The sequence below is a fragment of the Gobius niger genome (genome assembly GCF_951799975.1).
Source record: "Gobius niger genome assembly, chromosome: 24".
NCBI classification, from domain to species: domain Eukaryota; kingdom Metazoa; phylum Chordata; class Actinopteri; order Gobiiformes; family Gobiidae; genus Gobius; species Gobius niger.
In genome coordinates this window covers 2,411,664-2,425,501 of record NC_136875.1, presented here as the reverse complement: position 1 = coordinate 2,425,501, position 13,838 = coordinate 2,411,664, and the positions used below count along the sequence as shown (strand labels likewise).

The window sequence follows — 13,838 nt, the reverse complement described above, 5'->3', positions numbered from 1 at the left end:
TGACGCTCTAACGTTCTGACCACACGGGGAGGACACTCACCAGCGCAGCTCGGGCAGAGGCGAGCCGAAGAACGGACAGTCCAGGAAGGTGCGGTTGTTCACGATGACCTTGATCACCTGGTTCTTCGGGCCCAGCATCCGAGGAGGCATGTCTGTGGAGGGACGAGCAGGTCTCACGTCACCACGTGCACCATCAAATATACATTAGAAACACTTTAAAGGGGGGGGGTATTCTGCAAAATGGACTTTTTCAAGCTTTCCATCATGTTATTCTGTCATTCCCTCATTAAAAACATGGCTGAAGTGTTGCCTTGGCACATTCACGTATTTTTGAGTAATCTGTAAAAACTCTGATGGCGGCCATTTTAGGGATAGGTTTGCCTGAGTCCTCCTAGGAACGCCCCCACCTCCTGGAGACGCCTCCGAGCTTTGGTCACCAGCCGAGTAACCGACCACTGCTCCTCAGCAGAACCCCCTCCCCACTGATGCCACAGACAGCGTGTGGAGGGGGCGTGTCTAAAGGCTCAGAGGTTCTTAAAGACACAGAGGCCTATTTCAAGACATTCACTACAGCCATTTTGAGAGAGACATTTTATACAAGGCAGTTATTCTAATTTACTGCATTTACAGACCAACAGAAGGTTTCGTCATCATTGTAGTGAGATATAGACTGGTGCTATGGGACTGACAAAAGCATAATACCCCCTCTTTAACAAACAAGCATTAATGTAACATCCCATTGGCTCAAATGACCTTTACTCCCCTCACAGGACCTTTGACTTCACAGCACACTTCAGAATTCATCTATAGCTGAGAGGTGAGTGTTGGTGAGACTGCTAAGGTCTGTTCTGTTCAAATTTTGCAAGTGTGGCTCGAAAAAGCAATGCGAATAACATTTGAAAACAGACGAAACATCATTTAGATCAAACACCAGGATACAGGAGATACGGTGTCCATCCTCCCTGCCTGGTCTCTGTCTCCGCAGGTCGGATTACTGCAGCACACTCCTCACCCGGATCCACACGGAGTCATGGAGCCTTTATCAATGGACTAATTATAGCCTCACGCTTTTAAAAGAGGACAGAGCTCTCCCACATGTGCTGGATTATTGATGGATCTGTTTGTGTCTAGTCTGCATGCGAGCAGGAAACCTCAGTGTTGCTGACAAAGCCTTTTGGATGAAGAGGCGCCACGTCCTACACTCCAACTACAGAGTACAGACGATGACTCAAGAGCTTTCATCTGAGGTGGACAACACCTGTACGACTGAGAGCCTTAGAACATTGTGCACATATTTTGGCACACACACACGCATATATGGTAAAGGACTGTGGCCTCATGAATAACAGCTACACTGACTGAGCTTCATCAGCCTGTGTCACATGTTTCTCAAAGTGCTGCATGAAGTCATCATTCATTCACCACATTCGATGATAGTAAGTTACTATTGTAGCCACAGCCGCCCTGGGGCAGACTGACCATTTACCACATGGCTATAATATGCTGTTTATATCCTGATCTCTTATTATGTCAGTGCCTCTGCTGGACACATGTGGAATTCTTTCCTTTTTTACATTTGAGCTGCCCCCTAGTGGCTGGAGTGAGAAAATTCTGTAACTCCGCACAGGAATGGGCCAGAGCAGGGGTGTCAAACTCATTTTGGGTCGCAGGCCGCACATAATAGAGAACAATTTTCCAAAACATGTATAATTATAAGCTGTGATTTGGTCAAAGCCCTGACTTGACTGTAGCTTCACTAAAACGGCTTACACTTGTAATACACTCTACAAGCCTCTGTCCTACATAGTACTACATCAACATAGTATTCATTCACTCCACACTCGATGGTGGTAAGCTGTTATTGAAGCCACAGCCGCCCTGGGACAGACTATCCATTTAACACGTGGCTATATAATGTGTTGTTCATATCCTGAGCTCTTAATATGTCAGTGCCCTCTGCTGGACACGTGTTGAACTCTTTGGTTATTCTGGTTATTCTTTAAAAAATCATAACTCCGCACAGGAATGGGCCTGAGACTTACTTCTTTTCCTACATACTCTGGAATCTATGCTCTACAAGGCAGAGGCCGGATTAAATCATCTTGCGGGCCGGATAAGGCCCGCGGGCTGTATGTTTGACACCCCTGGGCTAGAGACTTACTTTATTTGACATACTCAGGAACTCATGCTCCTCAAAGGGCCACATTCAATCATCTCGCGGACCTTGACACATGTGTGTTAGATGATTTGAACTGATAAGTCAGTTCACCTGATGCTGAAAAATGAAAAATGAAATGGCCGAAACGCGTTGGCAATTTGATCTTTGCTCTACTTTTGGAGTGCCTCAGTTTGAAACGGATCCCTACACTGAAGAGCACCCAAAAGACCAAGTGTATTCAACTTTTTTACATCCAAGTAGCACTCCAGCCTCCCAATGTTTTCAACCTAACAAAAAGTATTGTGTATAGATCGAGATCTCACCAGTGTAAACCCTCATTTAAACTGAAAGTCTAGAAGTCTAAATGTGTTACATTTATTATAAAATGTGCAAAATCGACCACCTGGTGTCATGTTTTGTCTTCTGTTCATCTGTTTTTGTATGTTTTTCTTGTGTTTGGTCTAGTCCTGTGTTTTATTTTGACGTGTGTTCTATTCTGCTTTACTTCCCTCGTTACCTGCCTGCCCCGCCCTGATGTGTTTCACCTGTGCCCCGATTACTCTTGTATTAACACCCCTGTGTTTCCCTTGTCCTTTGTCGCGTCATTGTCTTCGTCAGCCCCGGTTTTTGGTTATCTCTGGATTTTGATATTTTGGTTTTCATCGTTCATTAAACATCGCCAGTTTTGTTGCAGTCCTGCATTTTGGGTTTTTACTTTCTTCACACCACCTCCAACCATGACACCTGGTTTTGAATTTTGATGTAAAGTCAGTAATAACATCTATATCTATATATCTTATTCAGAGTCTAACATCCTCCCGTGTCGACCAATGAGACGCGCTTTTCCTGTGAACCAGCCTGTCAGGTCCAATCAAGAGGGAGGGGGAGGAGCTTTTTCTTACTTTTGAAAATTCTGTTCCTGCTCTCCTCATTTTGCAAACTAAGAATGGCTTTCTGGTTTAAGAGGGAGGAGTTTGATTCTTTACTTTACAATTTCCCTCTATCTCTCCTCACTTTGCAAACTTACAGACCATCACTTTAAAGCGACGATCTTTAAACCCGTCTAAAGTTACTCAACTCAACTTACAGAGCGATGTACCTTTATCAGGCCCAAAGGAACCAGTCACACACTCACTCTCTCATTCATACACCAGTGTGCACAAGGAGGGTGAAGTGTCTTGCCCAAGGACACAATGACAGTGAAGTATTTTGTATAACCCAGGCCAGTGGATATGCATGAGGATGAGCCCCTGACTGAGCCGTACCCAGCACGTTGAGGAAGGCGTTGGCCAGCAGGTAGCCGTGCTGGTTGGAGGCGTTGCACTGGTACACGGCGCTGGAGCCCATCTGCACGGAGCGGAACAGGATGGTGTCGCCCAGCAGCTGACGGCCGTGACTGGGCAGGGAGCCTGGACACAGAGAGAAGGTCAGGACTGAACCCAGAGAGCTGACCCTGGAAGTCAAGGCGGCCGATAACCCAGGATTGGAGCCGATATTCATTTGGCATCACAACTTTCCCCCAACTCCACAAACTCTGCACAACTAGTTTCTGATCAGTGAGATCCATTAGACTTTCATATCTGCGCCAGGGCCAGAACCGAAGGTGATAAGAGCTTGAACATGGAGAAACCCACCTGTATTGGATATATTTCTATACATTTCTTTACTATAATAATGCATGTTTAAAGGAACGGGCCACTGCTTTTCCACACTGAGATATGTTTCTACCTGAGCTTAGACAAGTTGATGCGTACCTGTCTGGTCTTTGTGCGTGCGCTCAGTCACACACAAGACCAAAGATGTTGCTAGCATTTGGCCTCTCCCAGCATACCAGTATATTGGCTTGTTTGCACGGTATGGCTATGCTAGCTCCTCTGACCTGAAGTTGTGAGCGCCAGTACTTCCTGTCTGTTTTCTTTTCCTGGAATAATAATCACATTTTCCAAAGACTACGTTGTGGGCAGTGAGTTCCTGGCAGATGATCATTTACTGTGTGTTCAAACCTTGATGTAGCGAGTTCAGAGGAGACGCCTGTGATCATAAAGGATTGATAGTTTGTCTTGAAGCTAAAGGCTAACATGCTATAAAAGAATTGAATAAACGGCACTATTTCAAATGTTATAATGCATGAAATGAATGTTAGCCTTTAGCTTCAAAACAAACTCACTGATCCTTATAGACATAGACGTCTCCTCTACGGAAATATTTACACTGTACAGCAACTCGTTAACCTGCGGTAAGTGATCGTCTACCAGAAACTCACCGTCCACCACAGAATCCGTAGGAAATACGATGAATCGAACGGGTCTAAGCTAATCTTATTGGACATGAAAACAAACAGGAAGTGCTAGCGCCCACAACCTCAGTTCAGAGGAACTAGCGTAGCCACATTGTGCAACAACCCAGATAGCAAGCCGATGTGGCCCAAATCAGGCAAAGATGTGGCACTTGTGGCATTGGTGTGGCCCGCGGGAAACAGATGTAAACCAGAAGTGGGCCATGTAAAACATAACAACACATGGCCCATTAATGGAATAACGTTTATGGGCCACTTATGGCAAAGACATGGCACGTGTGGCCTCAATATCTCCAGATAAACCAGCAGTTAACCAAATGTGGCCCACATGCAAATGACCAACTATGGCCCATTAATGAAAACACATATATGGGCCACTTATGGCAAAGACATGGCAGTTCCAGGATAGTTTAAACCGGAATAACCAGAGGCAAACCAAATATGGCCCATATACAAAATATCAAAAATGGCCCAAAAATGGCAAAACATCTGTGGGCCCATGGTGGCAAACATCAGTGGGCCATGTCTGGACCACCTTTGAATAATCTGGTTTACTACTGGCTAAGAGTTGGACCTGTTCTGGGTTTATTGTGGGCCAGATGTGGTAACCGGATGTGGACCGCGTTATGGCCGATAATCCACGCGGTATGTGGGCCAAATCAACGTGTCTGATGTGGGCCAAATCTGGGCCATACCAATTTTGCTATCTGGGAAGCCAATTCAGGTACACATCAACTCGTCTAAGCTCAGGTAAGAACACATCTCAGTATGGAAAAACTGTGGCCTTTTTCTTTAACTAGAGGCTATTTGAGAGATAAAACAAAAAAACAAATTAATTGAAATACAAAAATCAGCAGATCCCAAAATAACAAACTAAGCCTCTGTCTCTTATGGTTCAGGGTCATCCATGTAAAGCAGTGGTGTTTTCAGCTCCATGAGGCCTGAGGCTAAGGTTCTTCCATCGCTCTCTGACTCATGGTGAACTGGGTCTCTAAAGCAGGTCTACGTCAGGACTTTGGACTCACTGTTGAGGGGCAGTCCGTTGACCAGCCACTGGATGGTGGGTTTGGGGTTGCCGTTGGCCCGACACACCAGGCGCCCGTTCTCGTCCGGAGCCAGGACCAGGTTGGTGGGCTTGTCCAGCCAGTAGGGGGCAGCTGTGGCACACAGGAGGCTCAGTTAGTGACACGTCCACACACACACACCAGAGCAAGTAACAAGCTCCGGCATTACAGACTGCTGCTTTAACCACACCCATACATTTAACCTACGCTTAAGTATTTGCCATCTGGAACAAGAAAACAGAATGAAATAGGGAGGAACAAATGGGAGTTTTCTTTTTTTATTTGAGCTGAAATGATCAAGTCACTTCCTTTAACGGACCAACAGTCATTTAAACTTGGATCTAAAGATTATTTTTCTTGATCATTTCTATACCTTTGAAACCTAGACATGTTTCTCGGGACTGACCTTTGACCTGCACGGAGATGGCGTGGCGGATGCTGCCGAGCCGGTTGGTGGCCATGCACACGTACTCGCCGGCGTCCTCCTCCGACACGCCGGACACGCGCAGGGTCTTGTTGAAGTTCTCCAGCGTGGCCTTGTTCTCCGGCAGCTCCCCGCCCTTCTTGAACCAGCTGATGGTGGGGGTCGGCCTGTGGGACAGGGACACGGGGGGGTCATGAACCCCGACACAAACAAACAAACTGCGCCCAAAGCTGTGTGGGTCGGCCCGGCCACAGGTCATGTTCTGGATCGTTTCTGATGGAAAGGTTTATGATCAAAGCCGAGGTTGACCGGACTCTGCAAAGAAATACTGCATTTCTCTTTCAAGTACAATAAAAATGACACAACAGTGAAGTATTTGGAGTCAAATTTGAAACGAATTTTGCTTTTTGGGTCGCGACGAAGCCAAACCAGCTGAGAATCACTTCCAGCGCCGCTTTTGCGCTGGGTATGGTTAATACTAACTCTCTCCCATTCATTCTCAATGGTAAATGTGGCTACAGTACACTTTTTGGCCACCAGCGTCAAATTGGGGGCGCTGTTTCACTCCTTTCGCAAAGTTAAAGGGATATTTCAGGATTTTTGACATAGGGCCTCATTTCCTAGTTATCCAGAGTGTTGCTGATTTCTGGAGATATTTGAAGAGTTTCATGGCACTAGGCTAGTGCAAGGCTAGTGCATTTCTACGATATCAGCTAGCCTGCATTAAAAACAGTGTGACCCGCTCCACAGAGCACCTGAGGCAAATCACTTATAACGCCAGACTAACCATATAAATGTCTGTATCCATAGAGTAATTTTTGGAATATATATATATATATTTTTATATCTTTATTTGAATTGGGACAGTGCACATTAATCAACATGTGCTTCTTCAACATGTAAATGTGCCGGAGTTAGCCATATAGGCTAATTTTCATCCGTAGTCCCATGGCAGGTTGATGTCATGACAGGACAAACACAGGCACAAACATACAGAAAAACACCATCAACAATTCTCTAATACTGGCCTGTATTCCATTACACGAGATAACAACAAATAATCCGGTCCGCGGTAAAAACGAAACAGAAACCTGCAGTGACATTGATGTCAAAGCTCCGCTAACAGCAACGAAACACTTCCTGTTGTCCCGACAAAATAAAAGGCGTCAATGTTCCAGCCGCTGGGAGAGGGTTTGAAATGTTCATTAATAAATGAACCTAATATTTTAGGTGCAAATGGACACAAATCTTGTTTTTCTTCGTTTTCCTGGTCGTCCGTTTTGCTCAAATAGAAATAAATTTCTAATTGTGGCCTGGTTCCAATAAAGGCCTGGTCCTAGATGCCCTTGAGTAAATAAAGGCCCCGGCCTATATTAGAGCATTTACAGTAACTGACCTTGCATCACATGAATGATCATATTTTGAGGGACTATTTTCCAGCAGATCACTCCGCCGCTGTGTAGCTTATACAACCATGAAACTGATGCTGCTCAAATGTAAGTTATTTTGAATGCAAAGTGGTTAAAATGACTCTATCGACACAGACATTTATATGGTTAGTCTAGTGTTATATGTGTTATTTTCCTTAAATAATAATAATAGGCCTAATAAAATGATGATTTAAAAAAATAAGCAATAGAATATAATTAATCGCAATATTTAAAGGGAGCAAGTGACCTAAACTAATGACCCTATCATGATGATGATTTCCATGTGTCGCAGGTGCACGCAGTTCTGCTGGGACTCATTTTGCTGTCATCATGCAAACATAGATTGTACAGATTTGGCCTCTGCACACTGGGTTCTTCTTATTCTTTGGACGGGGTTTTTGTTCGGCACAAACACGCCGAGGCTCATGAGACGGGACAGCGGTTCACTGTGAGTCCGACCATTCTCACGGTTAACCTTCTGTGAGCGTTTCCAACCGCGACAGCTGTGAAAGCCACTCATCTTCACATCACTAGTACAGCTACGTATCGCATTATTACAGCATTTTAGGAGAAGAATTTTGAACACGGATTGGAAGAAAACAAACATGTGTCCCTCGCATATCCCTGGCGTGTCCCTGACGTGTCTCTGGCGTGTCCCTGGCGTGTCTCTGCCGTATATCTATAATGCCTAACACACCAGCTGGAGTTGCCCTCACTTTGAGCCTGAAGTATCTGCTGCTAAATGAAACGAGCCACTGACCTCCCGGCGGCGATGCACTCCAGCAGCAGCTGTTGGTCGCGCAGCACCGTCTTGGAGCTTTCGGTGCCCAGAGGGGACAGGAAAGAGGGGGTGGACTCTGGGATGGCCCGGCCTGCACAGGAACAACAGGAACATTCACAATCCCTTCAAACATGACACAACATGGCAGCCGTCATCATTTTGGTGTCTGGTTTTGTGCCTGATGCCCGTCCACACACTTCCTCTGACTAACTGCATTACAAAGATCAGAGCAGCCTGGCTTCTGTCACAGAGGACATGAACCGGGAGCTCCTTCCGCTCATCTGTCTCTCTGGGCCGAGCACCGCCCAAGGCTAAGCATGTTACCGGATCATGCAGACTGACACGGAGACACTGCAGCCATAACTCACTCAACCTTCTGCAGGACGACTGCTTTTCACATGCTTACTGCAGTTATATCGCCTGATCTTTTCTTTGTTCCGAACTGGAATATAGTATATAGTATAATTAAATGTTTATTTTTTAACGAATAAACGGTTTAGGAGATTGGATATGAATATGGTTGAGCATAATTGAAGTATTATAATCGGAATACAGGAAGGTACAGGTGTTTAGTTCAAATTGTTGAGTAAAGCTAGCTTGTATTGCTAATTTACATCAATAACGTTTAGCTGTAGTAAATGTTAAATCTGCATCAATTGTTTAAACCTCTGACCAATTCAAATGGAAAAGACACATTTGTAGTAAACAGCTTCTACAGGGAGAAGGTTCCACAGGTTATTTGTCTGTATCATGGAATAATACGTAAACATTGTGTGTGTATAAAAGCACAGACAGGTTTAGTGCTGAGGCAGACAAAAGCTGTGCTATATTTAGGAAAGCTACAAACTATGGCATCAGTGTGCAGTGGGTTAGTCCTGATGAGACCGAGAGCGCGCCGTAGAAGACCAGAGAGCAGAGAGCGAGAGCAGAGAGGCCATAAGCAGAGAGCGAGAGCAAGGCAAGATCAGACAGTAATCACGGAAAGCAAGGGCAGCGTCACATAGCGAGGGCAGAGAGCGAGATCACAGAACGAGATCACAGAGCGAGAGCAGAGAGCGAGATGACAGAACAAGAGCAGAGAGCGAGATCACAGACCGAGATCACAGAGCGAGAGCAGAGAGTGAGATGACAGAACAAGAGCAGAGAGCGAGATCACAGACCGAGATCACAGAGCGAGAGCAGAGAGTGAGATGACAGAACAAGAGCAGAGAGTGAGATGACAGAACAAGAGCAGAGAGCGAGATCACATAAAGAGAGCAGAGAGCGAGATCACAGAACAAGAGCAGAAAGTGAGATCACAGAACAAGAGCAGAAAGTGAGATCACAGAACGAGAGCAGAGAGCGAGAACACAGAACGAGATCACCGAGCAAGAGCAGAAAGCGAGATCACAGAAAAAGAGAAGAGAGCGAGATCACAGAACAAGAGCAGAGAGTGAGATCACAGACCGAGATCACAGAACGAGAGCAGAGAACGAGAGCAGAGAACGAAAACACAGAACGAGATCACAGAACGAGAGCAGAGAGCGAGATCACAGAACGAGATCACAGAACGAGAGCAGAGAGCAAGATCACAGAACGAGAGCAGAGAGCGAGATGACAGAACGAGATCACCGAGCGAGAGCAGAGAGTGAGATCTCAGAACAAGAGCAGAGAGCGAGATGACAAAACAAGAGCAGAGAGTGAGATCTCAGAACGAGAGCAGAGAGTGAGATCACATAAAGAGAGCAGAGAGCGAGATGACAGAACAAGAGCAGAGAGTGAGATGACAGAACAAGAGCAGAGAGTGAGATCACAGAACGAGATCAGAGAGCGAGATCACAGAACGAGAGCAGAGAGCGAGATCACAACCACATCACTGAACGAGAGCAGAGAGTGAGATCACAACCAGATCACCGAACAAGGGCAGAGAGTGAGATCACCGAATGAAAGCAGAGTGCGAGATCACAGAATGAGAGCAGAGAGCGAGATCACAGAACAAGATCAGAGAGTGAGATCAAAGAGCAAGAGCAGAGAGTGAGATTACAGAATGAGAGCAGGAAGTGAGATCACAGAACGAGAGCAGAGAGCGAGATCCCAGAACGAGAGCAGAGAGCAAGATCACAGAACGAGAGCAGAGAGCAAGATCACAGAACGAGATCACAGAGCAAGATCAGAGAGCGAGATCAGAGAGCGAGATCAGAGAGCGAGGGAGCCTTTACCTCCTTCCTCTCAAAAGCATCTGTATGTTAAACCCTCCACCTAAATACACTGCTTTGTGTCAGATGCCCTTCCATCCTCCTATAACCCCTCCTACTCCAACATGACATTATGGAGACGTGAAGAGAAACAGAGTTAGCAGAGGTGAATTATTGCCCCTCTACAAGCAGGTTAGAGCGCCTGTAAAGCAGGAACTACAGGTCATGGAGAACACAACTCACCACCAGAGGGCGCAGAGATATTGTAAGATGTCTCATTGTACCCCTCCGCTGAAAAAACAAAGGATCGACATGTTCCACTGAGTGCACGGCGAGGCTATTCATGGGTTTCTGTCGCACTCACAGTACATTCTTCTGTTAGGGGGGCCGTTTGGGGAACATTTGACCAGTCAGGAGAGGCGAGGTTTTGACTCGCTATGGCCGTTGCAATTTGACTTGTAACTCATGAGTCGAGAGTAGGGCTGGGTACCATTAACAGATACCAGTCTGGTATGGATGAAAAGGTTTAGGTGCTGATGGTATCGAAAAAAATCAAAGAATCGAAAGCAGGTACCAGAAAAAAAATGTTAAATAATGAAAAGTAAAAATGAGGATATTAGCATTATTCATGTGTTTCATGGTTCAATATGACAAATCATTTAGCAAAGATATTATCGGAAAAAAAGTATCGTTCAGGCATCAAAAACGAGTATAGTTGAAGTACCAGTATCGGAAAAAAATGTGTTGGTACCCAGCCCCAGTCGAAAGTACTCACTGGTGTGGACCCTGGGAGTACAAATGGAAGTACTATAGATACTTATACAGCTATACTCACTGGAGTGGACTCTGGGAGTATAGATGGAAGTACTATAGATACTTGTGCAGCTATACTCACTGGAGTGGACTCTGGGAGTATAAATGGAAGTACTATAGATACTTGTACAGTTATACTCCCTGGTGTGGACAATGGGAGTATAAATGGAAGTACTATAGATACTTGTACAGTTATACTCACTGGAGTGGACTCTGGGAGTATAAATGGAAGTACTATAGATACTTGTACAGTTATACTCACTGGTGTGGACCCTGGGAGTACAAATGGAAGTACTATAGATACTTATACAGTTATACTCACTGGTGTGGACCCTGGGAGTATAAATGGAAGTACTATAGATACAGTTATACTCACTGGTGTGGACCCTGGGAGTATAAATGGAAGTACTATAGATACGGTTATACTCACTGGTGTGGACCCTGGGAGTATAAATGGAAGTACTATAGATACGGTTATACTCACTGGTGTGGACCCTGGGAGTATAAATGGAAGTACTATAGATACTAGTACAGTTATACTCACTGGTGTGGACCCTGGGAGTATAAATGGAAGTACTATAGATCCTAGTACAGTTATACTCACTGGTGTGGACCCTGGGAGTATAAATGGAAGTACTATAGATACTTATACAGTTATACTCACTGGTGTGGACCCTGGGAGTATAAATGGAAGTACTATAGATATGGTTATACTCACTGGTGTGGACCCTGGGAGTATAAATGGAAGTACTATAGATACAGTTATACTCACTGGTGTGGACCCTGGGAGTATAAATGGAAGTACTATAGATACAGCTATACTCACTGGTTTTGACCCTGGGAGTATAAATGGAAGTACTATAGATACTTGTAGAGTTATACTCACTGGTGTGGACCCTGGGAGTACAAATGGAAGTACTATAGATACGGCTATACTCACTGGTGTGGACCCTGGGAGTATAAATGGAAGTACTATAGATACAGTTATACTCACTGGTGTGGACCCTGGGAGTTTAAATGGAAGTACTATAGATACGGTTATACTCACTGGTGTGGACCCTGGGAGTTTAAATGGAAGTACTATAGATACTTGTACAGTAATACTCACTGGTGTGGACCCTGGGAGTACAAATGGAAGTACTATAGATACAGTTATACTCACTGGTGTGGACCCGCAGGGTGAAGGGGTTTTTCTGCTGGATGGTGAAGAGGAAGCGAGCGTTGCAGCTGTAGTCGGTCTGGGCATCTCGGCTCAGCACGTGGGAGAAGTACAGGTCTCCGCTCAGCCCCATGGACACCCGCTGGTCCTGCTCGATGGACGTCATCGCTGTGGACAGTTGACACGCCTTCAATAACCAGCTTCATGTGACAGTCAGACCGATGCCGTGAGGTGTGACTGTGCACGTCCGCTAACACCACATGACAAAAGGCATATGCTTGTCCCGACAGCGGACGTATGGTGTTTATGACGATGCCCCAGAGCCGATCACATTAATATGTCACTCACACTCAGCCACTAAACGGCTGTGATCCACATTACACTCCAGTCACTGAGGGTAAAGATACTGGAGGCTGAAGCCTGACCAGCCACACTGCACTAACTTACTCTCAGATGTGTCCGACTCAACGGGCGAACAGCCGGACTCTGTCAGAGCGTGATCCACAGTTGAGCGACGCATTACAAATGTACATCTGTGATAAAAGCATTAAAGGGATATTTCAGGATTTTTGACATAGGGCCTCATTTCCTGGTTATCCAGAGTGTTGCTGATTTCTGGAGATATTTTTTTGTAATTTATACAATTATATTTGAAGAGTTACATAGTGCTAGGCTTGTGCTAGGCTAGCACATTTCTATGGTATCAGCTAGCCTGCATTAAAAACAGTCTGACCCGCTCCACAGAGGCAAATCACTTATAACACCAGACTAACCATATAAATGTCTGTGTCCATAGAGTCATTTTTGGAATATGACTGACCTTGCATCATATGAATGATCGCATTTTGAGGGACTATTTTCTCGCAGATCACTCCACCGCTGCGTAGCTTATACAACCACGAAGCTGATGCTGCTCAAATATAAGGTATTTTAAATGCAAAATGGTTAAAATTATTCTATGGACACAGACATATGGTTAGTCTGGCGTTATAAGTGATTTGCCTCAGGTGCTCAGTGGAGCGGGTCACACTGTTTTTAATGCAGGCTAGCTGATACCATAGAAATGCACTAGCCTTGCACTAGCCTAGCGCCACGAAACTCTTCAAATATTGTGGCCGTCACGCCTTTGCTCTGCCCAATCCCGTCAGACCTTGGAAGCTCAGCAGGGAAGGGCCTGGCAGGACTCAGATGGGAGACCGTTTGGGAACACCAGGAAGCCTGAGTGACTGTAGTGTGTGAGTGGTTGGTGGTGGTCGGAGGGGGCGATGGCACAGACTGGTTGCCTCGCTTCCGTCAGTCTACCCCAGGGCAGCTGTGGCTACAATAGCAGCTTACCACCACCGAGCATGGAGTGAACGAATAGTGCAATGTAAGTGTCTCTGAGTTTCCAGAAAAGCGCTATATAAAACCAATGCATTATTATAAGAACTGCTTGAATTACAAAAAACACTCTGGATAACTAGGAAATGAGACCCTATATCCCTTCATAAAGCTCAGTGATTAATGATTGGCTACTAAATGTAGGTATTGAAAGAATCG

General features: G+C 45.4%; 1 protein-coding gene across 22 annotated transcripts in view; it reads right to left on the bottom strand.

The window, feature by feature from the left end:
* nfasca (neurofascin homolog (chicken) a) overlaps positions 1–13,838 on the bottom strand; it is a 107,378-nt gene that overhangs the window by 47,124 nt on the left and 46,416 nt on the right. For 19 of the 22 annotated variants that reach the window (XR_013794205.1, XR_013794206.1, XM_079582477.1 and 16 more), the window contains 7 exons: positions 12,303–12,467; positions 10,571–10,618; positions 8,133–8,244; positions 5,925–6,109; positions 5,480–5,611; positions 3,424–3,567; positions 41–152 (listed from right to left, as the gene is read on the bottom strand). Coding sequence is in view for 20 of the 22 variants with exons in the window: in XM_079582477.1 (XP_079438603.1) it covers positions 41–152; positions 3,424–3,567; positions 5,480–5,611; positions 5,925–6,109; positions 8,133–8,244; positions 10,571–10,618; positions 12,303–12,467 (898 nt within the window). In the remaining 2 variants the exon portion in view is untranslated. The remainder of the gene's footprint in view (positions 1–40; positions 153–3,423; positions 3,568–5,479; positions 5,612–5,924; positions 6,110–8,132; positions 8,245–10,570; positions 10,619–12,302; positions 12,468–13,838) is intronic. The other 3 variants (XM_079582478.1, XM_079582471.1, XM_079582472.1) reach the window with 1 other exon arrangement.